Source organism: Pseudochaenichthys georgianus, chromosome 21 (assembly GCF_902827115.2).
Source record: "Pseudochaenichthys georgianus chromosome 21, fPseGeo1.2, whole genome shotgun sequence".
NCBI lineage: Eukaryota > Metazoa > Chordata > Actinopteri > Perciformes > Channichthyidae > Pseudochaenichthys > Pseudochaenichthys georgianus.
The window spans coordinates 35430680-35451146 of record NC_047523.1 but is presented as its reverse complement, the minus strand read 5'-3'; the positions used below and the strand labels follow the sequence as shown (position 1 = coordinate 35451146).

Genomic DNA, 20467 nt, shown 5'->3' with positions numbered 1-20467 from the left:
TGAAGCTGCAGGAGGTGAAGAGGGAGACATCAGACTGGATGGTGAGGTCAATTCAAATACAAAATGCAACACAAAGTGACACTGGTTATTTTATGTTTCTGTTTGGCCTTTAATCACATTTTGGTTGCAGGGAAATATAGGCTTAAAGCAGATTTGGACACAATAAGAAAAACGATAATATGATATTTTATTTTTCATTATGGGATCGGTTCCTTATTCTGCTAAAGGATGCATGTTCCTCTTCCAGGACGCGCGTCTCCCTCAGCTCCCATTGCACGAAACACTTTCTTTCGCTGTGTTTCCTAACTTCTGATTGGATGTTCCGGTTTGACAGACAGCTGTAGCACCGCCCCTTTGCGCATGAAAAAAAAAACTCCTCCAGAAGTGAGTATCAATCAGCGAGAAGTTGGGGGGACAGAAAGAGAAAAAGAAAGACGCGGAGTGGAAGCACGTAGAGACGCGTGAATCCAAACTATCAGTCCACGCGCAGCCGGGATGGCACAGTTCACGCGGCATTTCTAGTCACAGTTTGGGATTATTTTGGACACTTGGTGAGTTCGCGCCGCTGTAAACTCTAAGCGGTTTTCACTGTTTTTGCTTCACTGCGTGGGACGGACGGAGAGGGTTTATCGCCGCCTCACCCCCTTCGGGTGGATTTGAGAGAAATGAGTGAGAGGAGGCGATCTGCCGCAGCTCTGAGCTCGAGAGCCCACGCGTTTTCAGTGGAAGCCCTGATCGGCTCCAACAAGAAGAGGAAGCTCCGGGGCTGGGAGGACAAGGAGCTGGAGCTGTCCATGGAGAGCCTCGGCACGGAGGGGGAGGACGCGGCGCACTGTCTGGATATGGACCCGGGTCAGTGCACCACACCGTATAATGTCCCGGATCTCCGTTATAGCACGAAAGCGAGTCCCGAGTCAAAACATGGCTCCACTTTAAATGACCCAACCCACGACAGGGCTTAGCTAGAAGCTCCACGGCCTCACTGGGACTGTGGAGGCGTTTCATTTAAGAGTGTATGTGGTTCCGCTCGGCTGCAGCGATGAGTGTTACTCTTGATGAGGTTTATAAAACGCATGCATACCGGCCTGTAGAGAAAGACAGTCAGATAATACATTCCTGGCAATTATCAGAAATAAAACACAGAAAATGCATCGACATAATTCACCAAATCCACCCATTTGCATCAGTAACATATGAATCAAAACAACCTAAAACGATGGGACTCAAGACAATGCAAAGTATAGTTCCCTTTTGTCATGGTGGGTCACAGGGTCCAGGTTCTGACTCTGGACTGGTGGATTCCACAATAAGACATACATGAAATGAAATGTCAGTCAAAGCGTGAAACGATGTGGCTCTCTGTTGGCTCCCTGGTTGGCTGCAGGCCTGCAGGGAGGCCTCGGCTGGCAGCACAAAGTCAATCACCTTTTCATTTCAGGCAAAATCTTCCAGATATCTGTTTATCATAATTTAGACTGCTGAGAAATAACATCCCAGAGCTGGATTGCAATTACTTGCAGTAATAGGGCAGAAAATCCAATGTTGTTGTGAGAGCGGTCAGACAACTTTTACAGACAGCAGATTTCATCTTGCGTGAAAAACGTGAAATAGTTTGAATATGGTAGTTGTTACAAACCAGTTAGCCTTCGCTTATAATGTTAATAAAGTATACTGTATTTGAATTAATAATGATACACATTTACATTTATTTTCAAGATAAACAGCAATTTAGGTCATTTTTAATCAATGTGTAGTACACCCAGGACACATTAGATAGCAAGGTAAGAAAGTTGCTAAAATATATTTAGAAGTTTTAAAGATATTTGAGTTTAATATGTTTGTCAGTCATGCGATAATTTTTTGCAACACCTAGACAATTTCTACGTAAGCAAAATATATTTTTCTTTGAGCAGGTTTTTCATTTACTTAATTTAAACTTGAATTACATTATTAGCATGTACTTTTACATTAATGGAATTAAGTAATTGCAGGTAATTGGTGTTTTATTTTAGAGTTTAGTGTTTGAAGAAGAACTGTTGATGAACCTGCTGCACATTCCGTTTCAGAACCTGAGGACATTTTTAAACTCGCTGATTCGCTTTAAACTGTTACGTATACATTTTATTTTAAAACACAGACACACAGTTGCGTATCATGCTCGACCCACAGCTGATTATTAATTATCAAAAAACAAAGCTGAACATTTATTTAATTCTGATAAAACAATGTTTACGTTTTGTCGTTTGCCGCAACATTTAGATGTTGTGATCTTTGTGGGCAGTATGGATCCAAATGAGGCTTGTTTCTATGCATTCAATATTTAATTTGGCTATACAAAAATGGTCTGTCCTCTTATATTTAAATCACATGCATGTAGTTATTTGTGGAAATGTATAGACTTGCAGAAATACAAAATAAATACTAAAATACTAGGCTTGCTCAGGCCGACGCTGCAGTCTGACCCGCAGCTGCGCCTTGCACCGCTCCTCGGCTCTCAAACTGGTGACTGACAAATATAGAAAACTAAAGTAATTGACCCTTTAGAAGAATATTTGATGATGGAGATTCTGTCTGTCAAGGGAAGATTGTTGTTGCTGTCTTTAAAATATAATATAACTGCGCATTGCAGTTAGGGAGGTGAGACTAAAGTTGACTTCTGTGTTGTTAATGACGAACAGCTTGTTTGTGTTTTAAAGGGGCAACGCTAATCCACCAAACATCTCATTATACAACCCTGCAGGCCTTTTTCAAATCCAGCATTACAAGTATTTCAGTTCACCGTATCCTGGGTTTTTGTTCCGGAAAGATTTAGTATTTGTGGCTCAGTAAATTAGCCAGGCCCCGGCCAGCCCCCCCCCCCCCCCCCTCGCTCTCATTAGCAGGCGGGTTGCTGGCAGGTTCAGTTGGTCCTCCTCGGGTCCTCCAGCCTCCGCTTTGACGCGCCGGGCAGCAGTGACCGAGAACAGCCATGCAGTCTCTGTGGTCAGATTATGTGGTTTAGAGGAATCCTTAACGGAGTGATTTTATTTTGACTCAGCTGCAGGCCGGCTGCTCGTATAACACGTTTATTAGCCTCAAAGACAAGGGCAGGCCTGAGAGGCCTGAACGGTTCAGTCAGCACAGAACCCTGTTTTAGTTAGACCTCACAAAACTGCTACAACCACATCTCCATAATATTTACCTTTTAAGACACTAATTAACAAGTTGAACTACATCTAGTATAATTTAATATTGAATGCTTGGCTCAAACTATGTGATTTATAAGGTGGCACCTTTCGCTTTAACGCACAGATATAACTCACTGCTACCTCATAGGCGTGGGTCAATTACAATATTTAGAGGATTTATGAATAATTAATGATATAGCTCTTAAATTATCCAATCGCTGTTCGTTCTATTGATTTCTCTACTTGCGTGCAGGCTGATTTACAAGGTGACACGTTTCGCTTTTACGAACAGATTACGCACAGATACAACTCAGTGCTAACGCCCCATAGTCGGTCCATTACATATTAAGAGGATTAATGTATACAATATACTCCTTAAATGATCCAGGCGCTGCAGCTTCTATTCTATTGGTTTCTCTACTTGTAAGCACACAGGCTGAAAGAGAGGTGTGCACATGAAGGTTTTACTGCTGACTCTCATCAGTGGCAGGTGCTCTGTGTGCTTACTTTGTGATTTCATGGAGATCTCGCTTCTGTCCACTCCAGCAATCTGCTGAGACTTCATTACATTCACCAACTCCCCCTTTGAAAGGACTATTTAAAGATGCTCAATTAATTAGTAGAATATAACTTCAAACTCTAATTTTTTAACCTCTTAAACTTTTACATTTCTCATTAATAATCTATAAATTGGAAACACTAAAATGTGTCCATGCTCTTTAATAGTATTATGGTGCATGTTTCGCCTCATTGAGTTACAACATTATTTGGTGCCTTTTACTTTTTAAATACTCAAATTTAAGAAAACTGTTTTTTTGGAAAATATCGATTTTTTTACAAGTTTCCCAAATGTAAGCTTTATATTTGTAATTCGTATGTTTGGAAATGTTAAAATAACATTCTAGGTTTTATTAATGACTTATAGCTGTACAGAATACTTAACGTTGTAGACAAGGGATTCATTTTCTGTATCCTAATCTTTCTAAATGAGTAGGATATTGTAAATCAGATTGAGATATATTTACCTGCTCCTGCAAACAAAAAAACGATTACAAATCCAGGTGAGACAAATAATAAAGATATATCCCACATCCCTGCAGCTCCCACTTTTAAAACTATTATCCACAAGAGGCTTTTCCAAAAAGTAACATTTACTCCTTACTTAAAAATAGTTAGAACTTAACTCAACTATAATACGCATTCCTAAAAGCTTTCCATCAGAGGAGAACCACCAGAAGTACATTTTTTATCAACCTAAACATTTTCTTTGTTGCGACATTAAAAACACTATCTGTGATATTTAATGTATATGAACTAAATCCCTCCGTAAAGCGGGTTTCAGCCCTGAAGCTGATGTGAACACTGACTTTATTGAATTCAGAGGAAATAGTGGCCTACTGTGGACTGGATTTAATGAGGCCTAGACTAGCCCTTAACGGCAAGAGAGAGAGAGAGTGTGTGTGTGTGTGTGTGTGTGTGTGTGTGTGTGTGTGTGTGTGTGTGTGTGTGTGTGTGTGTGTGTGTGTGTGTGTGTGTGTGTGTGTGTGTGTGTGTGTGTGTGTGTGTGTGTGTGTGTGTGTGTGTGTGTGTGTGTGTGTGTGTGTGTGTGTGTGTGTGAGAGAGAGTGTGTGTGTGTCTGTTTCAACCAGAGCACATGTCAGGGCCGCCTTCTGATAATTGGGCAGGTTTTGTTGATCGATGAATGTCTGTTTTGATTAATTCAGTGTTATTTTTGTTGAACAAATTAACTCGTAAACATTTAAACTGAGAGTGCAATTTAGAAACTAAAAGAAGACCTTCACATAAACTACAACATATTATCCTTGGATGCTTACATGTATAGGAAAAAACACGGATCTATAGCAGCTACACATTGGTGCTTTTGTCTGTACATACAGTCATAGCTCTTGGTTTGGACCTTAATGTGTGTGTGTGTGTGTGTGTGTGTGTGTGTGTGTGTGTGTGTGTGTGTGTGTGTGTGTGTGTGTGTGTGTGTGTGTGTGTCGATGTACAGTAAGTGTGTGTGTGTTGAGAGGTAGGGGACCAACAGGTCCTTCAGTTGATGACAGGGTGTCTATTGGCGGACTGCTGGAAAGGCAAATTATTTCTTTTAATCGTCCTGGCTCTGTGGAATGTGTGTGTGTGTGTGTGTGTGTGTGTGTGTGTGTGTGTGTGTGTGTGTGTGTGTGTGTGTGTGTGTGTGTGTGTGTGTGTGTGTGTGTGTGTGTGTGTGTGTGTGTGTGTTGCAGTTTCAGATGTCAGTACAGATATGAGTAGCTCAGTGTGTCCTTTCAGGCAGTTGCACATATTCAAGCAGATTTCAGTTTTTATGCGAACATTAAAGAAAACACATTAACATCACAAGCTCCCACATCTCCAGCCTGATTCTCTGGGTGCAGGACACACACTTTGGGTCTTTTATGTATATGGAAATTACTTTATCATCATTTAATATTAAATCATAAAAGTAATAGCATGCACTGAAATCAGAGCATGTGTCCGGGCGATGACACCGAGCGGCTGATATTAGATGAATGTCTGATATTAACGCATAATACAGAAGTCTGAATCCAGGTGACAGACTTGTTGGAATCACTTTGTGTAAATCAGCCTGGAAGTTGGATCATTCGAAGCTCGTTGCCTCATTGATGCAGCTACAGTATATTTCAGACTGACTATATACATACAAAAATAGACACATTTATAAAAACATATAATGTACATTTTGCGATGGCCAAAAGGAAAGTGTAAAACTGGGTTACACATTTAGTCCATCTCGGTTATACACACACACACACACACACACACACACACACACACACACACACACACACACACACACACACACACACACACACACACACACACACACTGAATACTGTCATATTAGACCCATGTGAAGATGAAACTACAAAAGTGCATTTTGTTTGCTGGGATTTGAACCTTCCTGATACACGAGCAAGGGGCCGCTGGCTGAAGGGGTTAGTGTCCTCTGCACAATGCTTTGACGGTGCAACATACAATATGGTGAACAAAGAAAGACATACAATAGTTAGTGGTGCAATACAATATAACCAAGTGGTTCAAGTTGAAGGAACAACAACACAAATATACATAACAGAATAACAAACAACAGAATGTCATTTTAATACTGTACGGTAGAAGAAATACGGCTGTGTGTGAGAGAGAGAGAGAGAGAGAGAGAGAGAGAGAGAGAGAGAGAACAATTAAAGCAGAGGAAGGGGAAAATAGTGTGGCAGAGACCCGGGGAGGATCTCCCAAGAAGAGGATGATGGAAAGTCTCTCTCTGTGTCTCTGTGGTCATCACACCCCCCTCCTCCTCCTCCTCCTCCTCCTCCTCCTCCTCCTCCTCCTCCTCCTCCTTTTCCTCCTCTTCCTCCTCCCCTATCTCCATCACTCCTCTCTTGTTCCCAGCAGTGTTGGCTCGTTCTGGAAGCTGTCCCGTCTCCCTATTTGCATAACCGTATTTGTGTGCCCTTCCTCTGCCAAGTCAACCTCCTCGTGTCAGGGCTCCCAATACATAATACATTATTAGATTTTTTTGGGGGGGGGGGGGGGGTTGTGTAGCATATTCAGCTGTAAACTATTTCTGAGAAAAGTGGAATAAGAGACATGTTGTGGTGAGTTGTATCAGGGTGAAGTGCAGATCTGAGGTGGAGCGTTGAGGACTTAGCATCCCAGCTGGAGACGCTGTTTTGATATAGAACCCCTCAAGTTTCCACCATGTTTCAAAACATCACGCGTGTGTCGAGTAACTTTTAGAGGTCGAGTTGAAAAAGTCTTGGTTGAGAAATGTTTCAGTTTTCTTAAAGTGGACATTACGTTTTAAAATGTTGTTAATTGGCAAAAGTGGATTTTTTCTGAGAGTCTGTTGTAATATATTATTATTATCACTTTTACTAAATAGGATAGTGTTGTGAGAGGTTAGAGGTCAATATTAGAGAAACAAAAGACAAAGAAAGGAACATCTTCACTGCTTCCCAAAGGTCTGACATGCTTCTGGAAGATTGTCCCATGTACTTGTTATTGTGTCCACCCTGATGTTGGTTTAAAATGAAGTGTGTGTGTGTGTGTGTGTGTGTGTGTGTGTGTGTGTGTGTGTGTGTGTGTGTGTGTGTGTGTGTGTGTGTGTGTGTGTGTGTGTGTGTGTGTGTGTGTGTGTGTGTGTGTGTGTGTGTGTGTGTGTGTGTGTGTGTGTGAGGCTGATGGAAAGCTTTCCTGGACGTCTGGATTATTACTTTTTGATCTGCCCCAACATGGTGACCGTTGATGACTCTGAATGTTCAGTCTGTTAAAATCGGTCCTGGAGGAACCCTTAAGTGGGAAACTAAATGTACTAAACGTTTCCCATCAGAATTTTTCATTGTGTGGCCCAATTTAAAAGAAAATCCCATTTCCAAGTCTTTACGCAACATTTATTCTGCTTTTGACATCAGCCCAGAAAGCCAGCGAGCCAAACTGCCGCTGCTCTCCGAGCTGCCGCCGGCAGGTGATCTGGAGTCAGCGGAGAGCCTCTGCCTCCTCCTCGCTGTGCCAAGTTTCCTGCGTAAAGCATTTTAATTCCACAGTTTCAGAGCTGGCTTCTCATCCTCTTCCTCTGTCTCCCCTCAGACTCAGAGGCGAGTCCCGGCTCGGACGGAGAGGGTCTGGCCGAGAGGACGTCGTGCTCCTTCGACTCCCCAGCCGACCTGGCCCCGGTCCCCTGCGAGCCGTCGCCCCCCGCCTCCATGGAGGAGATCCAGGTGGAGCTGCAGTGCGCGGACCTGTGGAAGCGCTTCCATGACATCGGCACGGAGATGATCATCACCAAGGCGGGCAGGTAGGCCGGAAACACACACACACACACACGCGCACGCGCACGCACACACACACACACACACACACACACACACACACACACACACACACACACACACACACACACACACACACACACACACACACACACACACACCTCTGCTCTGTTGCTGGGTGTTAATGTGTTGCACATGCAGGCCTCCCTGCTGTGTTCAGGCCTTCGTGACGCGGCTGTTGCTCCTGATGTCGCGGGATAAGGAGAGCTGGTTCTCATTAATCTGTGGAACATGTTCCGGGGTATGTGTTGCTCTCCCGGGCCAGTAGTGCTGCAAACCCGGAGTAAGCGCAGAGGTTGACCCGCAGGAAAGAGCTCCTCTCCCCGCAGACTGCCCGGAGCACCGCACATCACACTTACATTTCCCCGACGGTGCACGTGACTGACATCAGGGTTAATATCGCTTTACGGCAGACGGCCTCCATTAACACGTTCTTTATCGTGTGGAGAATTTAAGGTGTTTGTTCTCAGATTATATGTCAGCGAGGTGAAATACATCTTTAAAAATGTTATTGAAACAAAATTCATGACAAGAGTGAAGTTTAATCATTTCATCCAGGTTTATTGTATTAAATAATAAGGAAAAGTCCGTGTGGTACTTTATAAAATACATTGTTTTGTATTTTCCCACACTTTTTAACCTGGAAATGGTGAACTGGTTCATTCTAATAATGCATTTTATGCGTGGAACATTTTAATTGGGCAAGTCAGTCTTATAAAGAAAGGTTTTATGGATCCAACTGTTTTTTATCAAACCAGAATGAAAACGTGTTAAAGTCAAGAGATTTCTTTTTTGTAATACATAACTCATGTAGATGGATAAAAAGTCCATCTATTAGTTTTGAAACCACAGTTATATATTCTTTTATATCTAAATCTTATTTCTTTCCGTATGTCAGTATTCTTTTTTCCAGCTCCTCCTCTCAGTTCTGACTTCAGGTTAATGTAAAGTCGCTCTTTGCTCGTTACGCACCATACACTTGGCTGCTTTTATGAATTGGCTTTAAATTGGTAATCAGCTCATAAATAGCGCGACAATCATTTCTTGCTGAAGCGGAGTGACTGTATTTCACGGCCTGCTCATAATAAGCTCATAAATCCAGAAGCGGGGGAGGGGGGGAAGCAGGCGAGCAGCCCTCTGTTCTCATTAGGCAGGCCCCGATTTACGACCTTTAAATGAAATGTTTGAAGTGCAAAACGAGGAATTAAGTTCAAATGTCTCCTTCTCTTCATAGACTGCTAATATAGGCACTGGGCTTTTTTCTTTTACTACCATTTCCGGGGTTGTGCATGGATCTCAAGCGTCAGTCTGCAGCCAAGGGGAGGAGATGTTTGTCAAACTCGTTCAAAGACAAAAAAATACATTTGTTTTTATGACATTTTAAAAGCATTGTGTTAAAATAGAAAACTTAAGCCACGGAATAACTCCTAATTTCATAAAGGTCAGAGGTCACAGTGGCATGGTAATATAAAACTCGTGATTTCTTTACACTTAAATAACGGAAATATTTACAAGCTGGGAAGAGAGACTGGAAATATTTCATGAAAAGATCAATTTAATGTATTACATTTTAAATAAATCCATAAATCAGAGTAATGGCAGAGAGTTTTTTATTTATTAGATTTAATTCAATACAGCTAAAGAGTGTATTTCCTATCATCCTGAACTCTGACCGACCACAAGCTGCAGAGGAGACTTCCCCATTTAATCTTTGAAGCAAACCAGCACCAGTTAGTCTGAAACGCCTGCATTTTATTTAAGTATCTTTGAAATTGCAGCTTAAAATAACCAAAATGAAATTGCTATATTATTTTTAATATTCTGTTTTTAAATGGTGGTCTTTCTAAAAAGGTGTCCTTGCTGTTTGGTGGGTTTACTCAGCACTGAACAAACATCTGTGTTTACATCTGAATGGTTGTAAAGGAATGTCAAATAGTTCTGTAAGTAGAAAACAAATATTAATGTTTGAACGCAAATAATAATTAATAAATGTTTGTAAAATCTTATTTCCCATTACTTTAATATCTAAATCCTATAATGCCGTGTGTCCAGTGAAGCAGACACAGTTGTGTAATTTACGAGTTAATCCAGCGGTTACGATGATGTAAGAGTCCATCGTGTCGTTCACGCGCTCAAATTAAATGCTTGACTGCAAAAACATTTATGATGATTAAAAAATCGTAATAAAAGTCAGGATCGGTTGGAGTGACGGACTCACTTTCTGAGATGGATTTTCTAATGTTTTTTGATTTCTCAATAATTTCTTTTTGGATGTTTTGTTGATCCGGCGACCTGATATAAAAAGGCCTGGTTGATCGTTAACCTTTGCAATGTGGAATAGGATTATACTTTAAACACTTGCAGGTGTAGGCATACTTGTTTTGATATAACGTTTTTTATTTGAATTAAAAACTCTTATTTCTTGCTTCTATAAATAATCTAGTTTGAGTAGAGGTATACCTCAGGTTCACAGCTGCAGACACAAGATATGAAGTGTTTACATTTGAGTTGATTTGCATATTGGTTGTGAGCTCGTTTACCGACAGCTGCCGGGCTCACGGTCTCATTGCACTGACGCTGAGTTTCTGCACAAACGCTATTTTCAGAGGCTTTATTTAAAATGTTCATATGTTTCCTCATTTAAATAGCGGGAGGAAGTGGACAGAAACTCATCACTTCATGTTGTTCTTCTCTCTTCCAGGAGGATGTTTCCTGCCATGCGAGTCAAGATCGCCGGCCTGGACCCTCACCAGCAGTATTACATCGCCATGGACATCGTGGCTGTGGACAACAAGAGATACAGGTAGATTCCTTACACACACACACACACGCACGCACACGCACACACACACACACACACACACACACACACACACACACACACACACACACACACACACACACACACACACACACACACACACACACACACACGTAAATCACACACCAACTAATCTGGAACAGAGGTTTTACAGTTAATAGTCTTTGCACATTTAATTTAGCTTCCTTGGCATTGTACTCCTCCTCCGAAGCAGAAATGTATCCCAAGAGTCCTCAACCAAAAGGATTTCTCTCTTTTGGATTTCAGTGGGTAGTTTAGCGCCCCATAATGATCTGACTGCTGCTTCAGATGCTTCACATCAGAATCAGAAACAGGTTAATTGCCAGGTTCACACATACTCGGAATGTGACTTGATGTCATGGTGCATACATAAAATATAAGAAACAAGAAATCTAATATAGTTGAAATGCATAGAAAACACTGATTCATTGTCTTCAGAAAGGCGCACATTCTGCACAACAGAAGACTTTCAGCTGCTTTACTCTGCAGAGATGTGAATAGATGCACAGCTGTACATGACACACACACACACACACACACACACACACACACACACACACACACACACACACACACACACACACACACACACACACACACGTCATATCTGCATGAGCGCGGACACGCTCCTGCTGCAGCCGGAACGCATGCTGTATTTCCCTGGGAGATTCTCAACTCCCGGACCGGGTGTAAACATGTTGACCGAGTTGGAGTTGTCTCCTCTTCACACCGGTTCTTAGTCGGAGGATTTGGACCAAAGTAAAGAGTTCCCAGCTTTCTCCTAACCGCTCCAACCTGTCCCGTCTTCTTGTTGGCAACACGGAGACAAGTCCCCGTCATGTACACGGGTGAAGTGAAGCGAGCGTGATTAGAGTGTGCATGTGCTGGAGGAAGGCTGCTTCACGACGGATCCCTCTGGATGTGTAATAAGACTGATGTCCTGGCCCTCAGCGAGTCCCAGAAGTCTGAGCCAGAGAGGTTGAAATGTGTTCATCATCCCGCCGGCTTCAGAGCCACAGGCTGAAAATAGGATAACTCCACATTCGGCTCTGGTGACGTGCACATGGAAGAAATGAGGTTGAGATGGAAAAAGAACATGGGACGTGCACGTATACCTGCTGCCGTCCACTGTGGGCGTTTTACAGGCTTACTTTTATAGCTCAATATAATGTGTTCTGGTATTATTACTGCAACGAGGAAGTGAGAGGAAGAAGATGAGAACAGTGTGTGCACTTTACCTGCAGATTCAACAGCTGCGTCTGAGAGTTGATGGCGGTTCAGGCCGTGTGTGAGGAAGTGATAATGGCACATAACCCAGAGCTACCTCGTTACAGTTTGACCAGTAAGGGACTCAGAAAGCTGCCGGGAGACGCTTTTTAAAAAGGTTATATTAAGAACTGATGGTTGGAATTAGAAATACCACTTTTTCTTTCAAGAGATATTTAAATGACCTCGATAGAACAAATAAGTTGAGACAAATGATGGACGGCAATAGAGCTTGAGCGCGCGACGGAAAACATTAGATTTTTAAAAGTAAGAGACATACAGGAAGTAACCAGATGTATCTCAAATGTAAGACATGTTATATAACATTCAAGTGCAAAGAAGTTTAATTTCAAAATCATATTTTACATACTAGATTCAAACCTGAGCGTAAGCTTTATAAGCCTGGCCTTTCCATATATCACTACACATGTCAAAATCCTGACAATAATTTAGCATTTTAGCCTCCGATTTAGCATTTAGACCAGGGGTGTCAAACTCAAGGCCCGGGGGCCAAATCCGGCCCACGACTTCATCTGATGTGGCCCGCAAGAGCTTGCAAAGAATATAATACGTTATTATACTGTTACATGCCACTTTACAGATGACATGTCCCACAATGCATCGCGCACTGTGACATGCGCACTGAAGAGAGAATTATTTGCCCTGGACTTCTGCTTTCAGACGTAGTTACTTACTAAGTTATTACCCTATCCGATAATAATCCAATTCAGAGGCAATAATGTAATATAATACATTATATGGTATATATTATATATTTATATAGTTACAACCGGCCCTTTGAGTGCAACCATAATGCTAATGTGGCCCGCGATGAATTTGAGTTTGACACCCCTGATTTAGACCAATAGTGAGGACGACAATTAGACTTCATTTATTCAAAGTGGGAAGTATTTATCTGAAGGAAACGGCTGTCAACGTAATATAAAATCACAATGGAGCGTGATGGCACACAGACATAACACAAGGATACGACAAATATAGATTTGGCTCCAATGTATGTATCATCATTTTTATTTATATAGGTGCAGACTAGTGTTTATCTCATACACACAATTCAAAATATAGAAGTTAAACCGGTGATGATATTCAGTAACTCCTATCAAAGCATAAAATACCTTAAAATCTGTATAATAATTTATTTGATGCGACGTACAATTCGAGACACGTCTTCAAACACGTCGTTCTCCAGTGTGTGGACGTAGTGTGTGAGCGTGCTTTAAAGGCCGTGAGCACATTTTGAACCACAGTTCAACGACATGAGACATATTTACAGGGAGTGTTGTCATGCCATCGGAGCAGGAAACGGAGACGGCTCCTCCCCCTCCCCTCCACGCACATCATCCTGACACAAGAAGTCCTGTCAGGAATAAGAATAAAGACTGTGAGGCGTTCTGCCCCGCCACCTCTCTCCGCTCTGCATCCAGGAAGTCTCTCTCCTGGCTCGAGAACATCCCACAGGCCTTTGAAAACTGAGCTGAAGCTGTCGCTGCATGGTGTGGCTCTCAGGTCGGGGAGTTTGAGGTCTGGAAAGGAAGGTCTTTATTGGAATCGCCTCGCTGTACGTGGGCTCCTCGCCTCTCTTTAGGAACGTCTCATTGGGACCGCACTCATTAAATCTGCCTTTATTACACGCTTTCATGTGGACAGTCCTCGTGAGCGCTGGGTTCAGCCTCTGAGCGGGGAGGCTGCCTAGCTGCAACTAGCTTCCACACACACACACGCACACACACACGCACACGCACACACACACACGCACACACACACGCACACACGCACGCACACACGCACGCACGCACACGCGCACGCACACATTTATGCCGTCATTAAAAGTTATAATCTTGGTTAGAGTCAGGCTATGTCTTCTCCTCCGTCTCCCCCTTTTAAAATGTATACTATTTCCAAGTGAGGCACATTTCCCGTATCCTCTCAATCCAGAAATAGAAGAATCACAATAGGAACCACATCACAGACACAAAGAGATGAAACAAAATGTTGTATTTTCTTTATTTTCTCACTTTGTGGAGGACTTGGATCAGCTCGGTCCCATATCCATTCAAAAAGAAAACACGCACCCAGCTGGGTACTCGCACAATTAAACAACACCGTGAAGGGGAGAAAGCAGACGGAAACAGCTTCATTCGACCTCAATCCTAAACACACACTCAGAACGCAGACACACGACAGGAACTGCAAACCAGCTTGAACCTTGAACCTATAAATACTGACCTCTAGCAGGTCTCCATGGAGACGTGACGGTGGGCAACATCTATCAGTTATCTATCTTTGTGGGAGGACATTCAGCACTCATAAGACACACACACACACACACACACACACACACACACACACACACACACACACACACACACACACACACACACACACACACACACACACACACACACACACACACACACACACACACACACACACTTTGGTCTTCTCTTATAACAGACACAACACCGGTCAACCCTGAATGTAATTCAATAGCAATATTTACTCCGTCAGTACAGTAACCCAATACTCAGCCTGGTTTGGCAAGAGAGAGTGTGTGTGTGTGTGTGTGTGTGTGTGTGTGTGTGTGTGTGTGTGTGTGTGTGTGTGTGTGTGTGTGTGTGTGTGTGTGTGTGTGTGTGTGTGTGTGTGTGTGTGTGTGTGTGTGTGTGTGTGTGTGTGTGTGTGTGTGTGTGTGTGTGTGTGTGTGTGTGTGTGAAAAACAGAGAGAAATAGAGCAGTTTGGTTTTGAGTTTGCTGGGAAGGACCCTCCTCCTCGGTCCAGTAAGAGTGTCACATAAAGTCCAGGCTGTATTGATGGTGCCAGAGCCAGATGGCAGATGTATGGAAGATGAAAGCGGGGACTAATCAGATCCCAGTCCTGTTTGGGGCTAACGTTTCCTCGTTCCTTAACACTTTCCCTGCGACGCCGAGCGTAACCCTAAACAGCTCCAAACAGGAAATTACAGAAACGCCTGGCACCCTGTGTGTGTGTGTGTGTGTGTGTGTGTGTGTGTGTGTGTGTGTGTGTGTGTGTGTGTGTGTGTGTGTGTGTGTGTGTGTGTGTGTGTGTGTGTGTGTGTGTGTGTGTGTGTGTGTGTCAGGGTAAAGGTCAGAGCTTAGTGTTGAGGTGTGTGCTTGGTATTAAAAAGCTGTAATAAAGAACAGGTAGTTAAAGTGTTCCTTCTTGTGTTTCATTGCCCCGTATTTCATCACCTAATACATTAATACATTTTATACAACTTTTGAAGGTAATACTCGACTTTTTTTCATTAGTATCTGAAAAAGGGTTTTGGTACAGAGTTTGTTGCAAAGATTGTAAACGAAAAAAGATAAGAGCATACAGCGCTACAGAAAAGTTTAATATGAAGAGATTCAGTAATGTAAAGACACTTTGCCAAATAGGGCTTATAACCAGCAGATTATATTACAATAAGGACTATTGGTCTGTGACACAAAGTTTACTTTGAGAAACCGGCTCGAGACACACTTTGTTATATTCCATGGAATGCTCTTAACATCCCGATAGCCATGAATATCTTTGACAACAAATCCATAACAATATATCATCTGTGGAAGCCGTGGTTCTGTGAAAAGCACGACCAATCATCTGAGCCGGCTAAAGTAACTGGATGGCCTACCTGCCTGTCAGCCTTCCATCGGGGCACAGACTTATCTCGTGCCCTCATTGGTCATGTGCGCGTTCGTGTGTGTTGGAGGAGGGGCTCTGTAAGGAAGTGGCAGATTTGTTCCAGCTGTGTATTTTCAAATTCTGGCGCACTCGAGCTGGTTGCTCCAAAATGACCTACCCCACCTTTAAGTCCTAATTTGCACTAATTACAATTAAGCAAGACATATTATTGCTTTATCATAGAGGTCGAGTGAAACCTGGCTTCCTGTGATGACTATGGCGTATATTGTTTACCAAATAACTGTGGTTGGTTTGTTGTTAAGTGTATAAGACATCAGGGGCCTATACTACGAAGCTGGTTCAACCTAACCTGGATATGTTTGAGTTAGCCGGTTGGCCTAATCCAAAACATACGCGCTCTCGCTAAACTGTCCTACGACGCTGGTTATCAAGTGGATCGCTCAAGCCAGCCGTGTCCTATCTAGTTAGGTGCGCGTTCACATGAGAGGGGTGGTATCTGGAGCATTCGACCAATCACAAACATGGAGAAGCATACTGACAGCGCAGCGTCATAATTCCTGAATGAAAAGTGAACTTTAATACTAGTCAAAAATGAAGAAGTTAAACTTTAAACATCCATGACTTAAACACTTTATCCAGGATAAAAGCCACATAGCTGCACCTGCAAGGTGAATACAGCTGGCAAAAGAAAAAGTGTTTGAATGCGTACATTAACAGGTTTATGATATCACTGCCCCGTCTAAAACACGATCTGACTTTAATTACATTTTGAGTGTTTCGTCAACTTATGTGTTGCTTAAAATAATACTTCTGCATACAGTATGTGACACTGTGAGTGTTGCACGGCCAGATACGGCTCAGCTGACTCAGATAAGGAGATATGTGATACATTATGAAGTGATATGCCGCGGACTGTACTTAATGTACTCTGATCCGGTTACTTATGTTGTGGCAGATATTTAAGTAAGCTTTCTTAACGCTAATGTTATAATAGTCAGATTGCTCTGAAGATGGAGGTGATATTCTATTAATGTTCACGTTCACACAGTCGGTGATTTTTGCCGGCCGTCTTTCCTGCGACGGCAGCTTTTCTGTATTTCCTTTCTCCTGTAATATGACTTGATCGCTTTAAACTCCGCACACTGAGCTCTGATTGGTCAGCAGGCGGTGCTTTCACTGAGTTGAGCTCTTAGCCTGCAACCTAACCTGGTCCCGACCAGGTTAGCTGCTTAGCATATAGTTACCATGGAGATCTAGCTTGCTAAAAAGAGAACCAGCTTCGTAGGACCGGAAAGCCGGAGTTTTCCCTGAATTTAGCCGGCTAAGCGAAAATCCTGCTTCGCAGTATACCCCCCTGGTTGTTCACAAAAAACCTTATCCAATACAACATGCAAATTGTTTCTGGTGTCTTAACCTTTATATATATATATATTAGGGCTGTCAAACGATTAAAATGTTTAATCAGATTAATCACAGTTTAGTGGAGTAGTGACCACAGAGTGTGAACCTCCGCAACCGGTTTGCGTAGTTTTAGCACAGTTCTGTTGTACAGACCGACGTTAACAGCAGCCCTGTCTGTGCACACGGAGACCGACTCTGTCGTCCGGTGATCGAACCGCCTTCTGGAAAAGCTTCACAAGTACGTCGGTACGCAAATGCGCTTTGTGACACAAGTGACGGTACGCATTTCAGATTACGCACATAACCTGCGTACCAGTTATGTACACCCCTGTACCAGAGCCATATCATTACTATTATATGGCTCTGCCCTGTACTACAGCAAGAGTATTCTCCGTCGGGACTTCCTGCAACAACACCACGCCGTTATCAAAGATGTTCTATTGAGAAGACGATCACTACGTGACAAAAGTTTTCAAAACCGTGGCTACTGAAATCAGTCTTACTAACTGCTGTCTGTGCAATTTACTCCGCGCGAGTTGGCAGACTTTATTTTGCTTACTTTAACATCATTTTTCATGGTGGGGCTAAGCCATTTCTTGGTATGGGTGTAGCCTACCCCAGCCATACCCTGGCGCAGTGTGCGAACTATACCACGGTCTCCAGGGGAGCCGGGATTATTATTATTTTTTGCGGGGGGTGGGTGGGTAAATGCTGATCCGTGCATTAATAGCAACAGCACAGACATAGGCCTATTATAAAGAGAAAATCTGTTGCACATGGGGTGGTGACACAGGTCTACATTTACATGAAACGTCCCAATGGATCATGTTCATGTCAACAGATTTCCCGAGCATGTATGGGCTACGCAAACTTCAATCAACTTGATAATAAATAATCCACGGACCACCAATGGGCTTTAGCCTATTATGGCTGTAGCCCACACAGAGCCGAACACACGCGATAAGAGCAGCCAGCGGCACCAACCATGAACAATATTAATATTAATAATACAGCTATAGCACAACACAACCCTCTCACTGCCTGGAGAGACGCGACGCCACACACACTACACAACGGCTCGTCTTCTTGTGTCTCTGCAGCCCCCAAATTAACGTTAGCTGTCAAGTTAGCACTAGCACTGACCTTAGCTCCCTCCTCTCTCGGTTCTGTTGTAGCAGCAGTCACAACGTACGATATATGCTACCACCAGCTACATTCGGTTGGTCTTCTTGATCAGGTTGTTTGGCCGTCTTTTTAAAGAAATTGCCCAAGGTACGTTGTTTTTTTTCTTTTCGACATGTCAGCAGCAGCAACAATGCCTGGTAAACATGCAGTGCTAACTAAACGAGCTTGTGAGTGAGTGGGTAGTGGGTGGAGCTGCGGGCAGCGTGCACGGTGCAAGCAGGCGACACTTTTTTCATGAATCATAAACTCTAAATATAATTTTATTTCACTTATTTTACACCTTTGAAAAAAAAAAAACATGCCCAAAATGGAATTTATTTGGTCATCATATCAGTATTTTAGAGAGCTCCCCCCAAATTTCACAAACCATGTTCCCAGGGGAGCTCATGTCACCACTAGGGGAGCTATAGCTCCCCCTGCTCCCCTCCAGTTCGCACCCTGCCCTGGCGCTGCCACTGGTGGCACGTATGGGGCGGGCCATTCTGCACATGCGTTAAATGCGTTAAATATTTTAACGCAATTAATTCATAAAATTAATTACCGCCGTTAATTATTAATTAATTTTGACAGCACTAATATATATATATATATATATACAGTCTTGGTCTTAACAACTGAATAAATACTCTAATGAAATACAGATAATGGGTTTTACTCGCCCAATCGTAAGGAGGTTAACATTTCTCACTAGGAACTGTTTCTTGTTTCTGACATTGATGAGTTAAAGACAGATTTTGGATACAACCGTCTTAAAGGGACAGGCACCTTCTGCAACTCAACAAGGCCACACTTGGTTTGGTCATTTGTCAAGTATCAGATTATTTTGTGTCAGACTTATTGAAGTGTCGTACAACTGGGAAATTAGGGGTTGCCCGACTTTAAAAAACGATTTATAGTCAAATGAAATGGTATCAGTTCGATGTGTTTAGACATGTGATACTCAGACTAAGCTGGAGCCAACCTTACCACCAATATGGCGGCACGAGGGTGTGCCACATCTCCAGAAACGCCCCAGACACTTTGTGTGAGCTGTGTGTTGTGGTCGAGAGTGTGTGTGTGTGTGTGTGTGTGTGTGTGTGTGTGTGTGTTGTGGTCGAGAGTGTGTGTGTGTGTGTGTGTGTGTGTGTGTGTGTGTGTGTGTGTGTGTGTGTGTGTGTGTGTGTGTGTGTGTGTGTGTGTGTGTGTGTGTGGCTCAGCCCCTCGACGCAATAACAAAAGGACCAAGCGAGAGTGTTGCCGTGTTTCAGCAGTGAGTGACGGCCTTGGCAGAGACGCTGCAGATTAAACACTCTCAGGGCCGAAACTAAAAGCAAACAGCTGTTCTTCAACCTCGCTCTGCTGTGTGATGTTCCTCCTCTTCCTCCTCCTCCTTCTCTTCCTCTTCCTCTTCCTCTCCACCTTTTATCTTCCTGTCCATCCACTTATTTCCCTTTTCTTCATGTCTCGTGGTTCTTCATGTCTCTTGGTTCTTCACGTCTCATGTTTCTTCATGTCTCTTGTTTCTTCATGTCTCTTGGTTCTTCATGTCTCTTCATGTCTCTTGGTTCTTCATGTCTCTTGTTTCTTCATGTCTCTTGTTTCTTCATGTCTCTTCATGTCTCTTGGTTCTTCATGTCTCTTCATGTCTCTTGGTTCTTCATGTCTCTTCATGTCTCTTGGTTCTTCATGTCTCTTGTTTCTTCATGTCTCTTGGTTCTTCATGTCTCTTGGTTCTTCATGTCTCTTGGTTCTTCTTGTCTCTTGTTTCTTCATGTCTCTTGGTTCTTCATGTCTCTTGTTTCTTCACGTCTCTTGGTTCTTCATGTCTCTTGTTTCTTCATGTCTCTTGTTTCTTCACGTCTCTTGGTTCTTCATGTCTCTTGTTTCTTCACGTCTCTTGGTTCTTCATGTCTCTTGTTTCTTCATGTCTCTTGTTTCTTCATGTCTCTTCATGTCTCTTGGTTCTTCATGTCTCTTCATGTCTCTTGGTTCTTCATGTCTCTTGTTTCTTCATGTCTCTTGGTTCTTCATGTCTCTTGGTTCTTCATGTCTCTTGGTTCTTCTTGTCTCTTGTTTCTTCATGTCT

The 20467-nt window shown here is 42.8% G+C and overlaps 1 protein-coding gene across 1 annotated transcript in view; it reads left to right on the top strand.

Annotated features, from left to right (window-relative positions):
* The first annotated feature begins 392 nt into the window (after positions 1-392).
* tbx15 (T-box transcription factor 15) overlaps positions 393-20467 on the top strand; it is a 41148-nt gene continuing 21073 nt past the window's right edge. Inside the window, exons 1-3 of the mRNA XM_034109331.2 lie at positions 393-852; positions 7800-8007; positions 10743-10844. Of these exons, the coding sequence (XP_033965222.1) occupies positions 666-852; positions 7800-8007; positions 10743-10844 (497 nt within the window). The 5' untranslated portion in view covers positions 393-665. The remainder of the gene's footprint in view (positions 853-7799; positions 8008-10742; positions 10845-20467) is intronic.